This window comes from Cavia porcellus, unplaced genomic scaffold, assembly GCF_034190915.1.
Source record: "Cavia porcellus strain 051 isolate PalLab524CR breed Dunkin Hartley unplaced genomic scaffold, mCavPor4.1 scaffold_7, whole genome shotgun sequence".
Lineage (NCBI taxonomy): Eukaryota > Metazoa > Chordata > Mammalia > Rodentia > Caviidae > Cavia > Cavia porcellus.
Window position 1 is genome coordinate 49,391,375 of NW_026947490.1, and position 24,363 is coordinate 49,415,737.

The 24,363-nt window shown below is 37.7% G+C and overlaps 2 protein-coding genes and 1 long non-coding RNA gene across 7 annotated transcripts in view; 2 read left to right on the top strand and 1 right to left on the bottom strand.

The window, feature by feature from the left end:
* LOC111755849 (uncharacterized) overlaps positions 1-3,626 on the bottom strand; it is a 23,206-nt gene extending 19,580 nt beyond the window's left edge. For 2 of the 3 annotated variants that reach the window (XR_010048824.1, XR_010048823.1), the window contains exon 1: positions 3,478-3,626. This is a non-coding gene — a long non-coding RNA (uncharacterized LOC111755849). Of the gene's footprint in view, positions 1-2,294; positions 2,427-3,477 lie in introns of all 3 variants that reach the window. The other variant, XR_010048825.1, reaches the window with a different exon arrangement.
* Positions 3,554-12,301, top strand: Dusp12 (dual specificity phosphatase 12). 3 transcript variants are annotated; one of them, XM_013149248.3, is made up of 6 exons: positions 3,601-3,970; positions 7,159-7,272; positions 7,359-7,477; positions 8,032-8,128; positions 8,605-8,791; positions 11,890-12,301. In XM_013149248.3, exons 1-6 carry the CDS (start codon positions 3,687-3,689, stop codon positions 12,046-12,048), a joined length of 960 nt encoding a protein of 319 aa, XP_013004702.2. In that variant the 5' UTR covers positions 3,601-3,686; the 3' UTR covers positions 12,049-12,301. The 3 variants fall into 3 exon arrangements, with proteins under 3 accessions (XP_023419500.2, XP_013004702.2, XP_003466645.2); XM_003466597.5 differs by having other exon boundaries at positions 3,604-4,027; XM_023563732.2 differs by lacking the exon at positions 8,605-8,791 and having other exon boundaries at positions 3,554-4,027; positions 11,890-11,968.
* A 7,688-nt stretch (positions 12,302-19,989) lies between these two features.
* Atf6 (activating transcription factor 6) overlaps positions 19,990-24,363 on the top strand; it is a 188,476-nt gene continuing 184,102 nt past the window's right edge. The window contains exon 1 of the mRNA XM_013149252.3: positions 19,990-20,147. Coding sequence (XP_013004706.2) covers positions 20,096-20,147 — 52 coding nt within the window. The 5' untranslated portion in view covers positions 19,990-20,095. The remainder of the gene's footprint in view (positions 20,148-24,363) is intronic.

Consider the following 24,363-nt stretch of genomic DNA (forward strand, 5'->3'; position numbering starts at 1 on the left):
AATCTTCTAGCCTCACTCTGCACATAGAAACTAGGTATTTCTTTTACTCAGAAAACAGACACCAGCATAAAGCAATGTGTTTAACTTCTCAACACCAAACCCCTGAGCTTCCCAGCAGCCCTGCCTGTTCTTTCTCCCCTTTCTTTGGTTACCATGGAGAAGGCTGCTCCGGACCACATCTCTGCCCCAGTTTATGCAAGGACTCCTGGGCCTGGGCTGGGGTTGCTGTGGGAGAGCATGTGCCTAGCATGTGAGAGGCCCTGGGTTTGAATTCTCAGCACTGGAAAAAAAGTTAAAAAAAAATTCCTGTTCTCTTGTATCTGTAAATTCTCCCCCCTCCCTGTCCCCTTTAGTACTTCACTGGCACTTTATTTTGTGTTTTTGAGACAAGATCTCACTATATAGCTTAAGCTAGCCTTGAACTCAAGATCCAACAGCCTCAGCTTCGCAAGTGCTGGGAATACAGGTATAAGCCATGTCTGGCCTCATTGTTTTTCATGTTAGTATTTTTATCTACATCTATTTTTAAGGAAGAAACACCTCCCTCAACTTCATTTCTCTTTCCTTCTTGAAAGTCGAGTCCACACTGGCTCTTTTTTTTTTTTGGTTTGCACTCCTCCCTGTCCCCACCAATCAGGCTCCCTTTCCCCAACCTACATCCAACAACCTCACTGAAACTACTTCACTCAGGATGTTTAGACCTTGCAATTAAGCCTAATGGCAGCTTTTAGTTCTCACTTTACAAGTTGTATGACTTAACCTTCGCTTCCTGAGATATCAGTTTTTCTTACTGTCTCTTTGGCTATGCGGTAGTTTCCTGTTTTGTTTGTTTGTTTTTTTGAGACAGGGTCTCACTATGTAGACCCTCTTGCCTCAACCTGAGTGCTGGGATTACAGGTGTGTGCCACCACTCTTCAGCTTCTTGTAGGTTCCTTTTACATACTTGTCCCTTAACTCTTATTTTTCTCCAGCAACCTCTTCATCCCTTTTGCATTTTATACTCTCATCCCTGACAATCCCATCAATCCTAGTCTATTTATAAATGTCACCAGCTTGGCTGTGTGGTCCCCAAGGCAGAAATAAAGAACTTAACTCACCTTTTAAAAATAAGTTTACAGATTCGCTGACCCTCATTGTAGAAAAAGAAATTTCAGGACGTATCAGCAAAAGAGATGCAAATAGAAAAAGTATTTGTCATCCAGCAAAAGTAGAAAGCAGCCTTTATTTTAAAGCAAAAGCAATCAGCTCCCAGAGGCCCCACAAAGAGTTGTCCAAAAGAGAATCTGAGTTTAGGGTTTGTGTACTAAAAAAAAAAATGACTACATTACTAACATTATCCATAGACAGTCTTTTGAGGAGTAAGGGTATCTTGCTCCTAAGCAAGAAAATTCTCTCAGCCTCACGAGCCCTTTGGGCATTGAGCCTGGCTGTGGTCATTTAGCCAGGTATATGACTCCCACTGGATCTTCCTGGATCCTTCTTTGGCTTGGCTTTCTTCTGGACACCTGTCCCCCTGCTCACAGACTCCACGCACACACAAACTGCCACACTCCAAATCTTACTTCCTCAATCAAGTCAGTATGGCTTAGGCAACTTTAGCTACATCCTGGAAGTTGCAATCTTCCTACAAAGTATAGTTGTTAGTTAAGAAATTCTTGTTTCCTTTCTACCTTTTATTTCTGCTATTATACCTCAAAACCACTGGACATCTTTTCTAAGTATCACAGCTCAGTATCTAACCAGCCAATGGTTGCCCTTACTTAGGAGTCAGCATGTTCAAAAATGTGTTTGCTTTTCTTCACACTGACCTTCCTCTGTTATTTCCTGTGCTGTGATTCACTCACTGTCATCTGCGTAATCACCCAAAGCACAGTCATTTTTCATTTTTCTCTCTTTCATCTCCCATATCTATTTGGCCTCAACATTTCTGTTCCGCTTCATAATAGTTTTTTCCTTTCTTTTTGTTTCCTCTGCGGGTTCCCTAGGTCTTGTCATGCAGGACTCAGTAACTGTTCCAGTCTTATACCTGGACCCTGTCTCCAAAACTGTCCTCTTCAATCTATCCCCGACACACTGTGGTTGGGGATATTTTTAAAAAAGCAAGCCAAGTACAGTGTGTAATTCTGCCATTTTAACTTTTGTAGTTATTCACAAAGTCTTTAAGAAAAAGGTAAAACTTCTTAACGGAACATCATGTTGCCCTCATGACCTGGCCATGTCTAGATCTCTAGTGTCCTGTGAACTACTGGGAATAACATGTGTATTTCCTGCTTCCTCTCTAACAATGCACTGACCTTTTGGTAGGGCTTTGTGGTCTTTGCAGATAGATGCTGGTCTTTCTGCTTAGAGCTTCTTTTCTCCTCTCCCTCCTTTTTGCCAGACAACTTCTGATTCACCTTCAAGATATAAATCAAGCAGCACCTCCTCTGGAAAGCAATTGTTGATTACCCTCTTGCATTACAGAGGAACCCTAGTGTGTTCCTCACCTATCGTGCTCTTACCTCTTGTTTCATTTTATTTATTTAGGCTTTTTGAGACAGTGTATCACTACGTAGTTCAGGCAGGCCTTGAACTTATTTTTGTAGCCCAAAGTGGGCTGCAACTCAAAGTGATCCTCCAGTTTTGGCCTCCTGATTGCAGGGATTATAGGCATGTGCAACCACGCCCAGCCTACCTCCTTCCCTGTTTTAGTCTAGGAACTATATATTTTTTAAATCTTTAATTCATTTTGAACTTTTAAAAAAAATTTGGTAAAAGACAAAAGTCCAACTTTATTCTGCATGTGAGTCTCGGATTTTCCAATCACTGTTTGGAGACTGCCCCCTCCCCTACAGTGTGGTCTCCGCAGCCTTGCTAAAGATCACTTCACCAGTTACGTGTGAAATTATATTTCTTAGGCTCTTGTATTTTATTCTTTTGGTGTGCCCCTGCCTTTACGCCAGTACCATAACTCTTAACTTGTGACCAATTACGAATTTAATACTCTCTAGCCTGCCCTCCCTGTAGAAAAGATTAAATACTGAATCACAGAATGAATCCCCCTTCCTGACCAGCGTCCAATTTACACCAAAGTCCGGCTTCTTTACACCCTATCCCAAAACACCTAGCTAAAACCCAAGTTCTTTAACAGGCCCTTCCCTGCACCTCTAAGAGGCTCTAAAATTCTCCATAGCTCATGGCTGAATAATAAAACCAACTCGTTTAACTCCATTCCGATGGTGCTCCTTAACTGGAGGGCAATGACAAAAACAGGAGCCTGGTACTCAGCGTACATAGAACAGCAAGCAGTAAGAAAAGGATTTACATCCCAGTAACAAATGTGGGGAGGACAAGTCATGAGGAAAATATAAACGGTTTCTTATGCACTGAAAGGATGCTTTGCTTCAAATGCATGAAATGATTTGGCTGCTTTCAAATTTGCAGTTGCTCTTGTTTCCTTTAAAAAGCCTGATAATCCATATATTTGGGGAAGTTTACCTGTTATCACTAAGCCAGGCCGCTCTGAACCGGCTCAGCGTATCTTCCCACTAAGTTCACATTCACGTGGTCGACGTGGTCCTCCAAGCCACCGAGGTGGGCGGGCGCAGGGAAAGGACGTTCTAGCCAGCCGCCCACGGCGGAGGGACGTTCTAGCCAGCGGCTCACTCGGTGGAAGTCCCGTGGCAGCCTGGCGGCTGGGAGCCGCCATGTTGGAGGTGCAGGGCCCCCACCATGGCTGCGAGAACCCGAACCCCAACGCGGACCCGGCCAGCTCCACCGAGCGAATGCTGGAAGTGCGGCCGGGGCTGTACCTGGGTGGGGCGGCGGCCGTCGCAGATCCGGATCAGCTGAGGGAGGCTGGCATCACCGCCGTGCTGACGGTGGACTCCGAACCTGCTTTCCAGGCAAAGGCTGGGTTCGAGGGCTTGCGGACCCTGTTCGTGCCGGCTCTGGATAGACCCGAGACCGACCTGCTCAGCCACCTGGATCGGTGCGTGGCCTTCATCGGCCAGGCCCGTACAGAGGGCCGTGCGGTGCTGGTGCACTGGTGAGCGCCGGGTCTGGGTGCGAGGTGCCCCCTTCGCTAGCAGCCTTAGCTGCGTGTTCCTTTGCCCTGCGGCCTCGAGTGTCCCAAGGAGGGACGGAGCCTGGAGGCGGGCCTCTGCTTTCTTTCATTAGTGTTTTGGTTGGTCATTCTGTTGCAAATGGTTGGTTCTTGCGGGGCGTGGAAGGCCAGGAGATAAAGGACAAGGTCTCTGCGCCCTAAGTAGTATACAGCTCTTTAGGAGAAGCCAAAAGACTTCTTCAACCACCCAAAAGACTGTGTTGCAGGTTAGATATGTAGGAATGGAAAGATGTGACACCTTTCCTGTAACACCTGTGACAGGTTAATAAGAGAAGAGCGTAACAGATTGGATTAATCCAAGTTTTACATGACACGGCAACCTCCAGAAATGAAGACCCAAAGACTCAGGGAAAACTGACTTTAAGAATGGACAGATGTGTAGAACTGTGGTTGGAGAAAAGGAGTAGGACCTGATGGAATGGACGGAGAGAGGAAACCTAGAAGGCCTGTCCATTCGGGTTCTTTTTGGCTTGTGTGGCATTCCTTCCTCCCAGGTGCAGTGTAGGGGCCCTTACGGAGCGAGGGTCTTAGCATCTATCAGACAGGATATATGAAACAGTTCTTTTATAGACAACCCTTAAGACAGAAAGGTGAAGGAAGGATGGAATTGTATTTCTAGATTTTATGATTGGTCTTGGAGGAGAAGGATTCTAGTTTTTTTGACTTGTCTTGAGAGAGAAAGGAAGCAGGACAACAGGTGAGAAGAAAAGATGCAAGCGACTCTACATGGAAGCAGACACAAAGTATAATCACCCTGTAAGCACTACATGACTTAAAAATTTACATAATCCTTGTAGGGAAAAGGGAAAATGGGGAATGTAAAAAAATTTTAAGGGAATAATAAATGATTTTTAGGGGAATTCATTGGGCTTGAGGAAACACAGTGGCCTGGGATAAAATCTACTGGATTCGAGGAATAGATAGTAAATTGTAAATGATCCTCTTTAGACTACTGAATAGGACCAAATAGATGACAGGGTGTGTGCAGAAATCTGTCAGCACATTCTGACTGACACTCCATAACCTGTGTGTGTTGACAGACTTGTCTTTCTGCTTGGTGTGTGAGTTTAGCTAATGAAAACTCAGGAAAGAGATCAGAGTGATTGTTTTCTTCTTTGGTGGGGCTAAACTTTAGGCACTAGAGTAAAGCCTCTTCTAGCATGTGCTACAAGTTCATTTAATTGAAAATAATCAGCATACCGAATTTGGAGGTCATAGCTCTTGGATTCCTTCAGTACTGTAGTGGTCCCTCACTGGTGGCCAAAAGGATTATATCCCTTAAGAGCTGATTGAGTGCCTCCTATATTAAAGCTGTCCAACAACAAAAGAACTCCAGTTAAAGACTGACATCCCACCTTCAGTAGGTGGTTATAAAATAGGAACAACTTTTGATGTGAAGCTTGTTTTCTAAAAGATGTATAGACTTTCCTATCCAAACCTGAAGGCCTGAATAAATGGTATTGCCAATATTGCAACTCAGTGCATGTACTCCTGAAAGATTTGTAGGTTGCTGGATGATGGAGAAAAAGACATTCTTTGGATACAGTAATTTGCTGCTTAGACTCTTCTCCAACTCTTACAAAGGCCCCAATCTCACTTTGACTGTGAGATTTGTCTCTTGGGTTACTCCTACTATATTATTTGGCAGTACATTCTGGCTAAAATAAACTCCTTTATTTTGGGGGGTTTTTATTTTTTGAGACGGGGTCTCACTATGTAGCACAGACTGGGATTACAGGCATGTGCCCTCATGCCCAGCTACTCTTGTTTTTCTACATTGCTTGTCTAGTGATAAAACTTTCTGCCGTCCTCCTTACTGTCTGTCTATAGGCTGTCTCTTGGCAAGTACTAAGAGAGATTAACAAAGGTTAAGGTTATAGAGCTTGAATATTAAGAGCAGGTTAATTTTAGTTACCGTATATCAGCACTTGTTCTAAATATTTACATGAAGTAGAGAAGGCAGTAATCAAGTCAAAAGAAATCTGGTATTATATCCAAAGGAGACCTCGATACTAAGAGCAAAAGAACTTGGAATTGTTCTGGAGCCAATAGAAAAATTTTAAAAATTAGTGTAATTAGTTTTGAGTGGGTAGTTCACTTGATACAGGGAAAATAATATAACTCCCAACCTTCTAGAAAGCAGATATGCTGAGTTCATGTTCTGCAAAATCAAGGAATGAATTCTAAGGAATAACAGGTTAAGAGCAGGAAAAATTTATTGAAAGAGAACTCCTGAGAGACAAGAGGGGACCTAAAAGTGGGTTGCCATTGAGCCTGTTTCTCTGTAAGTACTGCTTGCTAGCTGATTGTGCCACTGGAGTGTCCAAGCCTGTTTCTATTTTTTTTTTTTTTTTTGGTACTGGGAATTGAACTCCTGACCTCATGCTTGCCAGGTAGGTGCTTATGCCACTCAGCTAAGTCCCCGGCCCTCAAGCCTGTTTCTTAAAGGAAATTTTACAGAGCAAAATCATGAGGTTGGTACAGCATGGTGTAAAACTGTGATCAACCAATAAGAATACAAGTATATGCAGTATTGGGTAATACTGATCCAATGGGAAGCAGGTCATGTAGCAAGTATATCTGGAAAGAACAAAGATCTTTAGGAAGGAGTAGATCAAGAAGTCCTGGTCATCCATCAGAGTGACTAGTATCTAGACTTTACTGGAGCAGGTGATACCAATTATCTTATCCCTGGGGAAATGTGTAGGCTTGTTCATTCCATCTTTATCTTGGGGCTTGGCCTCCAACAGATACACATTTAGCTGCAGTTGTAATGTGTTCCCATTTTCTGCACTGACTTACCTGAGGGTCCAGCCCTGTGTGACAGCCTGTAGTATTTTTACCTAACTTAGCTGTCTATAATATACTTGTATGCCTCAGAATTTAAAAGAAGGAAATAAAGGATCAATTCTTTTGCACTCTGGTAATATTTCAGAGACAGTAGGATTGAGTAGTAGAGATGAAGTAGACCTGAATTTACCATTAATAGCTGGGTTTTGTTTTTTTTTTAATTGTTGCTATTTGCTATTTTATTTTGAAGGTCTCTTTTTCAGTCATGCAGGGGTCAGTCGAAGTGTTGCTATTGTGACTGCTTTTGTGATGAAGACTGACCAAATGACTTTTGAAAAAGCGTATGAGATCCTTCAGACTCTCAAGCCAGAGGCTAAGTGAGTACTTTGTTACAGTAATGATTTTGCTTGAGTCATGTGATTTTTATTTAAAGAAAACTGAACTTTATGTTTTGTTATTATAGGATGAATGAGGGATTTGAGTGGCAACTGCAATTATACGAGGCAATGGGGTATGAAGTGGACACATCTAGTGCAATTTATAAGCAATATCGTTTACAGAAGGTTACAGAGAAGTATCCAGGTTAGAATTATAGTTGTTAGTATGTCCTGGACTTCTTCTAGATGTCACTTATTAACACTAAATGCATTATTTCACTTTTCCCATAACTGCCTGAGACATGTACAGTGGTCTGTTTCTATCTCTTTCTCTGTTTCTTTTTGTGTGTCACTGTGAATTAAACTCAGCTCTACCATTGAGCTGCATCCTTAGTCTTTTTTATTTTGAGATAAGGTCTATATAAGTTGCCAGGCTGGCCTTAAATTTAAGATTATCCTGCCTCAGCTTCCCATATATTGTGATTTCCGTTTGAAACTGTGGTTTAGCCAAATGTAATTTACTCAAGGTCACATGGTTTATAAATGACTTTGAATTTAGGCAGCTTGGCCCAAAACCCAAGATTTACTCATTCTGCTCTCCTACCTCATCCTGATTTCTTAGCATGGAGTTTTCACTTTCAATTTTTTAAAATTTCTGACTTTAGCTCTTGTTTCTTCAATTTGACATTATTTGAATTTTATCTGAAAATGTAGAACGGTGATTTTGAAAAATAGTTACATATTAATTGTATCCTATAGAATTGCAGAATTTACCTCAAGAACTCTTTGCTATTGACCCAACCACCATTTCACAAGGAGTGAAAGATGAAGTTCTCTACAAATGCAGAAAGTGCAGGTAAAATATTTTGTGTCTTCTGGAGTTTTTTGTCTTGTCTCAGTAACTGAAAAATACTTGAAATTTTATTTTGTTATATCTTTGTAGGAAGAATTTGTTTACTTGGATAATGTAGAAATTTCTAATTTAAATCTGCTTTTAAGAAAAAGTAAAAGTAACTGAGTGTGGTGGTATACACTTGTAATCATTGCACTGTGGAAGTCTGAGGCAGGAAGATTCCAAATTTGAGCCCAGCCTAGGTAACTTAAATGATTTAGACTCCATCTCACAATTTAAAAAGGGCAGGGATATAGCTCACTGTATAGGCCCTGGGTTCATCTCTAGTAAGGCCAAAAAACTAAAACAAGTAAGCAGGGTGTAACTTAAGTAGCATAGTTGACATTATATTATTTGGTCTCTAAGAAATATTGCACATTCCATCTGTTTTTTCCATCCTTTTGAAACTCATTAATATTTTTGTTGTTTGTGAGTTGCAGACGATCCCTATTTCGAAGTTCTAGCATATTGGCTCATCATGAAGGAAGTGGGCCTCTAGCCTTTGCCCACAAGAGAACGGCACCATCTTTTATGCTCACCCAGGGGAGTCAGGCTCCGTGCACCTCCTACTTCATCGAGCCTGTGCAGTGGATGGCAGCCACGTTGTTGGGAGTGATGGATGGACAGGTGAGAACACAGTTTCTTTTCCATAGCTTCATTGTGTCATCTATATTTTGTTCCATTTTAATCAGTGTTTCACTCCATCTTAACTCCTTTCTTCCTGAAGATTATTCTTTGTAGATAAGTTGTAGATTCTTTGTAGATAAGTGTAGATAAGGCTATCAAAAATAAATGTGTTTTTCTTTTTTTGCTGCTGGGAATTAATCCCAGGGCTTAGCCCACACTCTACTGCTGAACTATACTTTTAACCTGAAAATAAAGTATTTTTGTAAAAACTCAGTTGATCCTCAAGTAGTGAACTACATTTGGTTAAGAACCACTGCTCTAAATTAATAGATTCCTGTTGATGTTGTTGTTATATTTTTTTCAAATGTAAGTCTGTATTACAGAAGGCTGAGAAAGGAGGATTGCAAGTTTGAGCCCAGGCTGGGCAACTTAGTGACTTAATCAGACTCTGTCTCAAAATAGAAAAGGTCTGGGATGTAATTCAGTGCAGAGGACCTAGGTTCAATCCCCAGCACCAGAAACAAATACACAAAAAACCCAACATTATTTGTTTTTAAATTAATTGGAATATGTTGAAAAATTTGAATTTTGCAACAAGATAATCAAGGATTTTAAAATTAGGCTTAAAATCTGCCTATTGGATTTATCTCTCTCTTTTTCCTGATCTGTCAATTTGCTTTGTTTTCTATGAAATTCTTTTTCATTTCTTGCTAAAGAATACAGTTAAAGGGCCGAGGGTTTAGCTCAGCGGCATAAGTGCCTGCCTTGCAAGCGTGAGGTCGTGAGTTCGATCCCTGGTACCAAAAAAAAAAAAAAGAATGCAGGTAAGATAAACATCCTGTGGCAGCCATGTTTCTCCTTTAGGCATAATATGAAAATATCCTGTAACATATGTACATATAAATATGTACTTTGTTGCTGGGGCTTGAACCCAGGGCTGGTATATTTGCTATGCATTTTACCACTGAACTACATCTCTGGCATCGTAGAATAATAATCATAATGAATTTGAAGGTCCTTGAATGGTTTGTATAAAAGTTCATGCAATAGATATTTTATGAAGCCCTTTCACTATATTGTCTTGTTTGAAGGATACAATAGCTTTATAAAGTAGGGAGACCAGAAATATTTGCAATTTGTGCATGAGGAAATATATACTTTACATTAGTTAGCCTGGAAAGTGGGACCTTATAGTCAAACCCGTATGTTCAGATAAAGCTGTGTTTTAAAAAACAAGGTATGCACCAGGCGTAATTGTGCACACTTGTAATCCTAGCACTTGGGAGGCTGAGGCAGAAGATTGCTGTGAGTTGAGTTCCAAAACAGCCTGAGCTACATAGTGAGTCTGAACCAGATAGTGTGAACCAGATAGTGATACCTTGTCTCAAAAAAACAAAAACAAAAAACCAAAAACCACGACCACCACCAAAAAGTAGAGTTGTGAAAAAACAAAGATCCCATATAATTCACTCATTGAGTGTGTATGATGCAGTGATTTTCAGTATATTTAGTGGTATTCAGTACCTTCAAGATAATGAACCCAGGTGCAGTTGCGCCTATTTTTTCTTTCTGGTATTGGAGATTGAATCCACAGCCTTCAAACTGAGTTACATCTCCAGCCCTTTTCATTTATCTTGAGGCAGGGTCTTACTAAGTTGCCTAGACTGGTTTCGAATTTGAAATTACAGTTATCCAGCCTCCCAGAGTACTAGGGTTACAGCCACGTGCCACTATATGTCTACTTCCCATCCTTTGATGGTAGTATTTGAAGCAGTTAGAGTTCGTGATTTTGATGAAATCCAATTTATTTTTTCTCTTTTAGCTTCTGGTATGTTGCCTTTTTAATTTGGAAAACATATACAGGAAAGATATTTTTATGAAAGATTTCAAATCACATCTGTATATACTTCTTTGGATACATGAATTTTTCTGTAGAATCTTTTTTATGTATATATTTAGAAGTAGAATTCCTGGCTTGAAGACCATGCCCATTTTAAATACTAGTTAATATTTTAGGTTGACATTCAAGTTGTCCCCATAAACTTGCTTTTCACTAAGTGAATGCATGCATACTTGCATATTATAAAACTGGTAAAAATTTTGTCTGTAGGATGAAAAATGCTAGTCCTAAAAAATTTACATTGAATTTTCATGATTATTCCTGAAGAGCAGTGTCTTTACTAGGCATGTATACTTTTTGTAAACTGATTTCATATCCGTGGCCCATTTTTCTATGTTTTGTCTTTTTTATGGAAAGGTAGGAGCTTTTTACATATTCTATATGTTTCATCTAATATATTACACATATTTTCTATAGTCTGTTGCTTACCTCAAATTTGTGGAATATTTTGTCAGTCTTAAGTTTTAAGACATTTAGTAATCAAGTTTGTTTTTTCATTTATAGTTTCTGAGTTTTATGCCCACACTTTCTGTAGCTCAAGATTAAAAATAAGAATCCCTATCTTGTACCATACACAAATTAAAGCCCTAAAAGAAGCATGCTGGGACTACCTTAGGCGAAATACAGAGGACTTGTTAAGCAGTTTTAGATTTACCTGTTTTACTGGAACATTAGTTTGTTTTTAAATAGTCAAGAATCTCACTTGTATGTTGTCGGTATCAGATAGTAATAGGATATAAAATCCCAGTATTCTTTTCTGTCCTTTAGCCATGATGTTTTTATTTGAAATCTTAAATTGCAACCTGATTAAAAGCTCTGTATGTATGTCACATTCATAGAGGTTTCCTTGAGCCATAAGCTTCAGCTGTTTTTTTTTTTTTAATTCATCTGTTTCTCTTGAGTGTAACATGCCTTTATATAATAACTGTCACCCCTCATTGATTACTGTAAATTTCCAGTGCATTTCTTATCACATTTTTTTTTTTTTTTTTTGATACTGGAAATTAAACTTAGGACCTTGCGTTTGCTTATAGGCACTGTGCAACTAAACTATATCCCTGGTCCTCTTGTCATAAGGTTCTTTGAAGATAGGAGCCATGTCCTATGTCTTCCTGTTTCTAAATCCCATATTGTTAAAGATAGTTATTTGTTTTGTATTAAAATGAATGAAAGAAGTAATACATTTGCTTTATTTCAGCTTCTTTGCCCAAAATGCAGTGCCAAGTTGGGTTCCTTCAATTGGTATGGTGAACAGTGCTCCTGTGGTAGATGGATAACACCAGCTTTTCAAATACATAAGAACAGAGTGGATGAAATGAAAATGTTACCAGCTTTGGGATCACAAATAAGAAAATGATGAACCTGTGATATTGGGTAACTTGGAAAGAAACCTGTTGGTGATTCATGTTACCCTTGCTTATCGTCATTCATGGCCAGATAGCTAGATTTTAGGCCAGCATTTCATTGGAATGTGAAAAGATAAAAATTACTTGATGTAATGTGGAAATTATTCTTTATTATATATATTATATAATATAAGTCAAATACATGGCAAAGCTTTTTAATCATGTAAATTTTGTTTGACTTGATATTAAAATCTTTTATAAGCAGATGCTTTGTTTCATATATTTGAAAGTTCTGGGTTTTGGTATGTTAGTTATGTTACTTAAGGTCTGGATGGGCAAAGTTATATACAAAAATTTGAAACTGTTTTATTTAGATAGTTATTCTTTGATTTCCAGAAATGTAATGGGAATTCACTTGGACATATTCTTTTTTTTATGTCTTTTAAGGGACATTATTAAACCTCCTTGTGTCTCAATTTTTCTTGTAAACATGAAGGAAAGGCCATTGGTAAAACATAAGATTAAAATGTTTTATTAGTTATTGTTCAGCAATCCAGTTATCTACATTTTTAGAAAAATGTGTTTGAAAGATGTTTTTTTGTGTGTAGGGGAGAAACTAGGGATTGAATCAGGGCTTTTGCTCTGAGTTATATCTCAGCTCCCCCCCTTTTTAAAAAATTTTTTATTTCTTGGTACCGGGGATTGAATTTATGACCTCAGCCCTTTTCATTTTTGAGACAGTTTCACTAAGTCATTAAATTGCCCAGATCGGGCTTGAATTTGTGAGCCTTCTGCTTTAGCTTCCCAAAGTGCTGCGTTTACAGTACTACACAGTGAGATACCTCTTGTAGTAATCTGTGTGAAGAAATGTATTGTTAGTATGTCTGCAGTGATGAAGAAAACAAACAGAGTTGCTGTGTATCAATTACTTTTTTAGCTCAGTATATCTGAGTATTGGCTGGGGATTTAGCTCAGTATTATAAACACCTGCCTGGAAAGTGTGAGGTAATGAGTTTGATCCCCAGTACCCCCCCATATATATATATATATATAAAAATATATATCTGAGTATTGAAAAACATAATATGTTTATAGATTAGCTTTTATGTATGTATGTATGTGTGTGTGTGTGTGTGTGTGTGTGTGTGTGTGTGTGTTTGAGTGTGTGTTTGAGACAGGGTCTCACTATGCAGTTCAGGCTGGTCTTGAACTCACAAAGATCCTTCTGCCTCAGCCTCCCAAATGCTGAGATTACAGGTGTGTGCCACTGAGCCCAGGTTAGATTAGTTTTTTAATCTGATCTCTATAATTAGAACTTTTTTAGAACTATAATTAGAACTCTATAATTAGAACTAACTGAGAATTGGAACCAGACGTGGTAACATATGCTCATAATCTCAGCACTCTGGGTGACTGAGGCAGGAAGGTTACACATTTGAATCTAGCCTGGGCAGTTCAGTGACTTAGCAAGACCTTGTTTCAAAATAAATAATAAAAAGTGGGAGGTGTAGCTCATTTGAAGGCCATGGGTTCAATAACTTGAGATGAAAAAAATGAACCAACCAACCAAAGCAGCCAACCCCCAAACTGTTAGAATTGGACCTAATTATCTGTGCATAGTGATAACGTGCCTATAATTCAGGATGTAGAAGGCTGAAGCAGGAAGATTCCAAGTTCAAGGCTAGCCTAAACTTCCTAGTGAGTTCAAAGCCAGCCTAAACAATCTAGCAGGACCTTGTGTCAACCCCGACCCCGTTAACATAATTAGATATTTGAGCATTTGCATGAAGTCAGAATTAGATAATAAAGAAAAAGATAGTCTGTGTCCTAAATACATATTGCTTATTTATATATGTGCATTAATAAACCAAATTGTGAATAATTTTAAAAAGCCAAAAAAAAAATTATGTGCATAGTGATTTTCAAAAATGACTTGATTGAGGCTGTGCATCGTAGTGCATGCCTGTGATCTCAACACTTGGGAGGCTTAGACAAGAGGATCGCTTCGAGTTCAAGGCCAGTCCGGGCAACAAAGTGAGTTCAAGCTCAGCTTCTGAACTGTATAGCAAGACTGTCTCCAAAATTAACAAATAAATAAATTAAAAAGGGTACTAAAAAGGCCTCACCGATGCATAGTGTAGCATGCCTTAATTTTGGCACTCTGGGAGGCTGAGGTAGGCAGATGACATGTCCAAACACAGCTTGGTCTGGACATGTAACCCCATGCAGAGGCCCTACAACAAAAAAGCCTAGCTTAGTATTTGACTGATACGGCAGCTGCTGATGATTCTTAAGAAAAACTTCAACATAGACCTAGAAGCCTTTGGTAAGTTATTTCATATCATAATTTTTTTTCTTTTGAGAAAATGTATATATAAAATATATATCTGAGTATTGAAAAACATAATATGTTTTTCCATTTCTATTTTAGCCTTCACAATGCCCATTGAATTTTTTAAAGTACCATTCTCTAATTAAAAAAAAAAAGATTGATCTGTCTGAAAGTGCCCTTTTTGTAGGTGAAAAGTAGTTGAGTAGTTACAGTTTCATAAGGCTTAGCTTAATGCCTGACCTCCCTGCACTGTGTCATTTACCCCAGAGAATGACATCAATACTGTTTGAACTCACCAGAGTTGTCAATTCAGTAAATATTTATGGAGAACGTATCATGTGCATAGTCCTAGGTGATACAGGGCAAAAGATAAACCCTGTGCTTTTTTACAACATATATTCTAGCTGAGATAGTCATAATAATTTTTTAAAAATACTATTTCCAGTAAGGAATGATTTTGGGAAATTTAATTTTATGTCCTTTAAACAGAATTTTCCAATTTAAATCCTTTAATGCTTTACTTTAGGAGTTTAGGTAGAAAAATCGATTATACCTGTAGAGACTTACTGACAGGTTTTTTTGTTTTGTTTTTGTTTTTTTTTTTAATTTCACGGAATAATAATTAGGATATTTGGCTTTTCAGATTTGTTGAAAGACCAGTGTGAGACTTATGTTAGGTGCAAGGTGGTGCCATGCAGATTGGTGAAGTAGAGTCGTGTGCTCTAATACTGGCTCTGCTGATCATCTCACCACCTTTCAGAAAGTGAGCAGGTCTTTGAAAATCCTGCATCAATTTTCCTTTTTATCGGTACCGGGGATCGAACTCACGACTGCCTGCTTGCAAGGCAGGCGCTTATGCCACTGAGCTAAATCTTCAGCCCCCCCTGCATCAATTTTATCCCTCATAAAATGGTATTAGTAACTGCTCTACCTTTCTGTCAAGCTTGATTTAAAGATTATTTATATTTTCCTTAATTTGTTCTTACGGAAAATGGAGCTAATAGTGCCTATTTGGTTTAAAATTAGAATTCTTATCATATAATGCAGGTAAAGAACTTAGTATAGTTCCTAGCTGGTAGTTTACTCTTAAGATAGCTACAATTTATTGCTCACATACTGCGTGTTAGTCACTAAGCTTAGCACTTAATGTGTATTACTTAGTTTAAACCTTGGAGCAATGCTATGAGGTAGGCCTGTTTTCTTTCACACACACCACTCCCCTCCCATTTGTGTTTGTGTGCCATACTGGGGCTTGAACCCAGGGCCTTAACACTGAACTACATCATTAGCCACTCAGTGTCCAAATTGCCCTGGTTGGCCTCAAACTTGCAGAAATCCTGCCTTAGCCTCCCAGAGTGCTGGGATTCTAGCCATGTGCCATCAGCCAGCTCTTACTCTAAATTTTACAAGTGACTGTTTTAAGTCACTTCCTCCAATTACATTACTAGCAAATGGTTGAATCTAGCATAAAATCGAGACTTGACTGACTTAAGGATCTCTTTTAACCTATCTATATTCTTATGTTTGGGTTTACTGTTCAGGGTGCTGTGGGTTAACAGATGTCACACTGTGAATGCTGACCAGATTATAAGATCTAACAGTACTGATGAAATACAATTTTAATGAAGTTCTAAATCTACTAGTCAGGCTCTCAGCCAACATTTGTTTGGTACCCACTGGAATACAAATTGAAGCCCACATCCTATTGGTCTTCCATTTTAAAGTTACAAATCAAGCTATCGAACAGTTAAATAGTTTTATTCTCTTATCTTGACAAACACACCTTCAAAATAATCTGGAATGCCAGGTTTGAATTTCAAATTCTGTGATAAAATATGGCAGTGGCAGTGCAGGGAAAGTTGGCCTCTGACCCATATGTATATGGATTTCCCATCTTGTGTGTAAGCTCTGCCTACACCTCTGGTATATACTGTTGGCTTGGTTCATCCATAGGAGGTCAGAGGCCTGAGCAGGCACTGCCATTAGGCTTTGGAGTTTGAGCTGTTTGAGTTTAGAAGCAAGTGTAGAAAGGGACACCTGTTTTAGTTGGACATGTCACCTTCGTGCAAGGATTCCTACCCTGAGGGGAGAGAACCAGTGGTCAGAATAAAGTTCTCCCAAGTACAGGTCCAGAGCAGGGGCTCTTCTTGCCTATAGCAAAGAGTGGTATTGTCTCTAGACAAAAATTCTCTTCAAATTTTATTTCCATTCCAAGCATTTAAGTTGAAAGCAAATGAGGAATACATTCAAGAAAAAAACACTATCACTCAACTGTTAAGTTTTATTATTTTTTTTAAAGTTTGGTGTCTAGAACAGGTACTTAATTAGAATGTGTATGAGAAATCTCCAGAAAAAGATTTAATAGTAAAGACTTCAAATAGTCACACGAAAGTTAGGAACAAGTTAAAAGATACTTAGGCTTGTGCATACCACCATGCAGTATTGTACCAGAGGTCCTAGATACTGCAGTAAAACAAGGTGGGGAGGCCCTAAACTCACTGTTAAATATTGATACCTAAAATTGTGGACAACATATGCTTCCTGATAAGTATCATGTAAAAAAATGCCGTGAAGTATTCTTGCAGAAACAAGCAAACAAAAGCAAAAGCAAAAGCTATCCAATCAAGCCTTTTAATGGAACTGGCAGCATAAAAAACAAGCATCACTATGAAGATAAAATTGGCAGAATCACATAGTGCGGAATTCTATAGGACAGATGACTTGAATTTTTTAATAAATGGTATGGAAGCAAGAAAGAAACTGCTGCATGAACTAAATGCAATGTGATGGTCTTTTTTTGGATCCTGGTTTTAACCAATGGTAGATTCTCTTTTTGATACAGAAAATTGAACACGGAACAGCTATTAGATATTAAGGAATTACTAGTTTTATTGGGTATTTTGTGGTATTTTAAAATACAAGGAAAGACTTTGTTTAGAGATAACATATTGGAGCACTTACAGGTAAAATCTATCTGAAATAAAGAAAAAGCAGAATGGAAAATGGTAGGATAGATAAAATGGGAACAGCAAATTGTTGGAGCTGGGAGCTACAAACAAGGGAATTCATTATATTGTTCCTTATGTTTAAAAATTCCCATACTAAAATGTTATTGTTTTTAAAAATAAAAATAGTCAATAAGAGGCGGAGGCAGGAGGATTGTTGCAAGTTTGAGACCAGCTTTGGCTACAAAGTGAGCTTGAGACCAGCCTGAACTGCATAGTGAGATCCTGCCTCAAAAAAAAAAAAAAAAAAAAAAAAAAAAAAGTCAATAAAATAAAATTTAAAATGTTAGTGTTTTTCTAACCAAGATCCTAAAAAATTTATAACAGAATATTAGAATTTAGCAAGGTTCTTGGATACCATGTTGCTGTACAAAAATTAGCAGTGTTACTATACCCAAATCATGAAAAGAAAAAAATGTAAAAACAACTATTGAACTCTAATGACTGCAGGAAAGGGAAGGATTTCTAAATTAAGATAAAATAGCAGAAATCATAAAAGACTAATATTTTGACTATGTTAAAATTAAACCCTAGAGGATAAAAGTCCCACAAAGACAAATGTCAATTTGGAACAAGATATTTATAACATATATAGCAATTTGGTAAATACAGTAGGCTATTAAAAGATCTACACATTGAAAGAAAATAGGGAACTTTATAAAACATGGTCAGTTTACAGAGGAGGAAATGAAGTTTCATAAACATGAAAGAAAGCACAATTTTTTAAATTGTCAGGGAAATGTAAATTATAACCACACCCTTCATAGTGACAAAAGTTGTAAAAGTCTGACCATATCTACCATTGGTGACAATGTGGATAAAAGAGAAATCATCACTGCAATGAGGGTATAGGTCAGTATAATCTGGCAAGTGACCCAAAATGTATATTAAAGACATTCTTTTATGTGCACAAGAAATATATATCTTGTACACATAAACGAATGTCTTTAATATATATATATGGATACACTTTAATAATAAACTATTAAATTTATGTAATATAAACTTATGTAAACTTTATGTAATATAAACTGTTGAAAGAACCCAATTACCCATTATTAGGGAAATGAGAAATAAAATGTTGACATGTATTCAAGGAAAATTATGTGACAGTTAAAACATGGGATAGTGCTCAAAAAATAATGGTGATGGAGAAAGTGATTTGGACAACATTAAAATACAGTTGTGTAAAACAAATCCACTAAGTATATATATCTACAAATATTTTAAACAAGGTAAAAGTATAAAAATGGTGTATAAAATTCATGATGGAAGCTGTGCATATGGAGGGAGGCAAATGAAGTAGGGCAAAAAGTTAAAATTTATCTGTAATCTTTTAAACTAAGAACTGATACAGAAGTGTAAAAGTTAATATATTTGTTAAATTCACATTAATATTTGATAATTCATAATAATATTTAAAAATTCTTGATGACAGGCACCCAAATGTTTGTCTCACAGTTATCTGATATTTTTGAATAAAAATATTCATAAAATAAATTTCAGTCATTCAATCTTATAAGACTAAGGTGTCAGTGAAGACCAGCTGATTTTAGTTTTTATGTGAATTTTTTAATTTGTAGCTGGGTCAGAATTAAAGTTACAAATGTCGCTATAAATGAAAACTTGTTTGTAATCTGATGACAGGAGTCACATTTAACGTTTAGGGGATTTCATAAATTTTTTTTCCTCCGCATCGGTCCTGGGACTGTTCTGTCTCGTGTAATCTGTAGTAATATCCAAAAAGGAGGAGTCTGGAGGATTCTGGGAAGCATTTTTGTTTTGTTTGTAACCATGGGAAAGATTTCACCGGGTCCTAAAAGGACACGTGTTTTTAAGGCAGAGAAGTAATTCCTGACTGTGGACATTGAGAAAGAATAAAAAATCATTCTTTGAAATAGCATTCTTGAAACTTATTTATTTTTATCAATTCAGTTTATATCTTCAGTTAGTTTGGGTTTTGTTTCTTTTAAATAAATTTTAGTACTAAAATAAATTTTAGTAAAAAAAAATGGAGAATTTTATTTTTGCTGTTAGGGTAGGCTTACTCCCACTTTAATACACCGTCACGGGAGAAGTATGGGCATGTGGAGTTTACCTTACATATTCTCTAAATTTGCTTACATAAAGATAGACTTTCTAGAAGTATAATTTATAAAATCGCTTATTTCATTTACTGAGCATGCCAATCAAGAGGCAACGCTGACAAATGTGGAAAAGTAGTTTGCTTTCTTTTACTTGTGTATATGGATAATTTTTACACTGCTAGGAAATTATTCATAAAAATTAAATCAAGTTTACAGTTACTCTCTAGTTTTGAGATACCTTCATCGCTATATTAAGAATTGGGGAACAGATCAAGATGTTTAGAAAGAGGTTTTACTTTTAATTTTTCACGTTATCGGTAAATTTTGTTCAACCGAATGAGTGTCTACCTGTCCCTCAACCCCGCTTTAAAACAGTGAGTCAAGTCAAGTGCTGAACCTCCAAAAAAGAAATATATACCCAGAGACCTGTTTAGCTTAGTCGCTGACGTTTTCTTTGCTGGTTTTCACTCTTCGCGTTTGCAATACAAATAGTTTGGCTTCGTTCGGCCACCGTCGCGTCTGCTTTAGTAGTATTTTGTCCCTCTCCTGCTGCCGTACCAGATATTGTATTACTCACTGAATTCGAGGTTACTGGAACTTGTGTTTCGGGGAGCCGGCTGGCGTTGCGGGCACCATGGAGTCACCTTTCAGCCCCGGACTCTGTCACAGACCAGATGAAGATTGGGGTGAGTGGGATCTGGTTATGTACCTGGGTGGCTCAGGTCCGCGTCTACGGTGTTTTTTCTCCTTGCTTCCGCCCCGGTGACAGGTGTGGGCAGCCTGAACTCTGGCGGGAGGCCACTTGTCGCCCCAGCCCACGGTCCTGGAAGCGACTCGTAAAATCGTTCGGCTTCTATCTCGGGGAGAGAGAGAGACAGAGACAGACAGACACAGAGAGACCAAGAGCGAAAAAGAGAGTGTGTTGTGTAAAATGTTGTGTTAATTGGAATTACTGTCGTTTTTCACTGTTTTTCCCCTGGGGAAGTAGCGTACCAGGTCATCTTTTTGTGGGGGCGAAAGGAAGCGTAGGGCAAGATGACTGTGACAGCTGAAAAGATCACAAGCTCTTTTCTCAGATTATAGGATTTGAGCAGTGATCACAGCGATGTGTATGCGTGTGTGGGAGCGCGCGCACGTGAGCGCGCAAACACGTTATGTGTATAAGGGAAGGTCGATGTGTACAAAAATCCTCACCGCGTAGCTTTCAATATTGCTTTAAGGCAGATGTTCATTTTGACGGAGAAACAAGTTTCAGAAACCTGACCTTGCGTCCCTGATTACTTTGATCTAACATTTTATGAACTGATACGGTCTGAGTTTTCTTGTTATGGATATTTTATTTGGTTTTGGTAATCAGGAAGAATAAAATGGAATGAGGCTTTGTCATCTAAGTGTTTATAGAAAGTTTTCATTCCCTTCTTGGTCTCAAGAGGTATTACTGATACATTTTTAGGTATCAATATGAATTTAGTTATGTGTAAGTCCCTAAATGGATCCTGGTGTTAGCCCATACCATTCACCAGTTTTGAAATTTAGGAGGATCTCAACCTGATACTTCTTTTTATCCTCAGTCCAACATTCTTCATTCCATTAGTGGAGTCTCAGTTCCATTTATTGAACTGACGTCCTTATTTAATTTTATAATGGCAGATGTTGTCTAACATTTTAATCCATGAGGTTAATTTTGATCTTTAGATTTTCTGTGAGTTGTTGGAAAAACTTTAGCCTGTCTATTCCTAGTACATTTTTTCATGCCAGATATATTAATCATAGTGACAGTTACCATTTATTTAGCACTCTATTTTTGTCAGTACTTTGCTAAGCTCCTTACCTCTGTCATTTTATCTAATCTTCATAATAGTTCATGGTGTTGTTATTTTACAAATGAGGCTGAGCTGAGAATTTTTTCCCAGAGTCTTAGAGCTAGTGAGTAGCAGAAGAACAATTTTATTTCCACAGCCTTTGCCTCTAGTCATTATTCTGTGATGCTTTCCTAATGTGATTTTAACAGATTTGATCCTTCCTAAAAAGCCTAAGTTATTAACAAGACTACTTCAGTTTGTCAGATAGTTATGATTTGTTTTCTCAGATAGTTGACTCATATATTCAAGATATTCTTAAATGATAACTGTGGGACACTTCCTAGTAACATTATTATATTTTTAAAATTTTCTTTCAACTTTTAAAAACTTTTTATCGGTACCGGGGATCGAACTCACGGCCAGGCGGGTGTTTATGCCACTAAGCTAAATCCCCAGCTCCTCATTATTATATTTTGTCATCTGATGCACAGGTTGCTTTTTCATGACTCTTAATATTGTTTAGCAGAGCATTCAGTTTTTTGTATTTGGTCGATTTATTTTCCTCTGCCAAGTGTCCTGCCCTAGCTGTCCCTGAATGTGCTCCATTCATATTATTTTCTTTTTTTTTTTTTGTCTTTTTCATTTTTATGGGTACCAGGGATCGAACTCACGACCGCCTTGCTTGCAAGGCAGGTGCTTATGCCACTGAGCTAAATCCCCAGCCCCCATTCTTATTGTTTTCGAGACTTCTGTTTTCAATCTGTTAATAATCTTGTTGAACACTTTAATCCTTATGTGTTCAGTAAGTAGTCTTTGCAAACACTAGATTGTAACACTATTGTGTGTTCGTGTTTCTCAGTAAAATATGGATTCTTTCTTTGGGAGTCACTGTTTAGGATATTCAAGTATTTTGCTGATGTATTTGATGTTTAAAAATTTAGAAGGTATCTAGTTAAATTTTAGGAATTACATTATGTAATTATTATTTCTTGTGACTTAACAATTTTAAGTAATTTAAATAGCTCAGAACAGCCTATTAATTGATGCGCTTTTAAAAAACTTGAGTAATAAACTTATATCAGGATTCCGCAGTTTTTGAAAAGGCTCAGTAGTAAATATTTTAGGCATTGTGATCATGTCTATATTTCTGTTGCAGCTACTCAACTCTGTTGTAGTGTAAAAGCAGCCATAGATCATATAAATGAGTGGGAATGACCAAGTTCCAGTAAAACTTTATGTAAAGCTGAAATTTGAATGTGATATAATTATTTTTAATTCTGTGCTTAATAGCCTTACTTTTTAAAGTTTTAGATTTACAGAATAACTGAGCAAGTAGTACATATAGTTCCATGTACTTCCTTGTTGTCCCTTACAGTTCCCTCTGTTAATGTCTTGCATTAAAGTGGGACTTTTTAAAAATAATTGATGAGTTAGAATTGATGTATTATTAATGGCTAAGGTTCATGGTTTATGTTAAGCTTCATTTGTAATGTAAATACTAATGTAAAGATTTTGACAACTATAAAATTCTTTAGTTTTATTGAATATGTAAAGACATGCATCCTTCATAACAGTATCATACAAAATGGTTTCACTACCCTAAAAATCCTCTATGCTCGATCTGTTCATCCTACCTTCCTTTGTCATGAATGCCCCTCATCCCAGGGCCACAGATTTTTTCAGTTTCCATAGTTTTGCAGAGTATCATGTAATTGGAGTCATATATATCCTTCTTAAACTGGGTTCTTTCACTTAGCACTATGCATTTAGAGTCCTCCTTTTTTGTGACTTTGATAGCTCACTACTTTTTTTTTTAGCACTGAATTGTATTACATATAATAGTTGTTGCATAGTATGTTAGTATGCTCAGGTTCCCGTAATAAAATACCACAGACTGGGGGGTTTAAACAACAGAAATTTAGTTTCTTGCAATTCTGGAGGCTAGAAGTTTAAGATGAGGGTGCACTAATTTTGACGAAGCCTCTCTTCCTGGTCTGCAGATCACTTGGTGCCTTTTTCCTGTGTCTTCCTCATATGTTACTGAGCAAGAATCTTCCTCTTCTTATACGGACCCAGTCCTATTAGAGTTCTTCCTTTATGACACCATTTTACCTTGATTACCTCATGCTAGCCCTTTTTCTGGATGGTCATATTGGAGGTGAGGGTTTCAACATATGAATTTCAGATGGGGAGTATAGTTAAGTTTTAGCATACATTTTGCTTATCCGTGTACCTATTGAAGGATACATTCATTACTTCTAAATTGAGCATTTATGTATAAAGCTCCCAGAAGCATTTGTTTGCACATTTTTGTATGGACATGAGTTTTGTTTTTTGGTACTAGAATCAAACTCAGGTACCTCACACTCGCCAGGCAGGTGCTGTGTTGTTGAGCTGTATCTCTGGCTCTTGGACATAAGTTTTCAAATCATTTGGGCAAATTGCTGGATTAAGTGGCAAGAGTGTTTTATTTTGTAAGAAGCTGCCTTATTGACTTCTTTGCATTCCTACCTGCAATGAAAGAGTGTTCCTGTTGTTTCATGTCCTAGATAGCATTTGGATTTGCCAGCATTTTGGAGTTTAACCATTCTAGTACGTGTATGTCATTGCTATTTGAATTTTTAGTTTCTGATGACATGTAGTATTGATCACTTTTTAATATACTTCTATGCCTCTCCTTTTTCCAACTCCTTATCATCTCCTTTCTCTTGCTTGCATCTATGCAAAAGTCCCCCCTCTTTAAATCCACCTAAAACCAAGATTAGAAGCTTCCTGCCAGTGTGGTTTCTATTTATGTCATGAGGCTTTTCTGTGAAGGTTCTCTTCCTTTTCTTGTACTAACCAAAACCTTTATGACACAGTTTTCTCTAACTCCCTGATAAAGGGTGATTTTTTTTTTCATTTTCAAAGCCTTTTTATCATCAAGCCTTTGGAGGTGGCATAAATGTCCTTTTTGTCCTTTCCTGGTACTTCCGATCATTTTTCTTGCTTGTATCCCTCAAAATACTTAAGCATTAAGCTCATTTTGTAGCAACATTTCGTCTGCCGCATATTGTTGCAGTGATCAACTGATTCCTGAGTAGTAATACTTTCTCCAGTA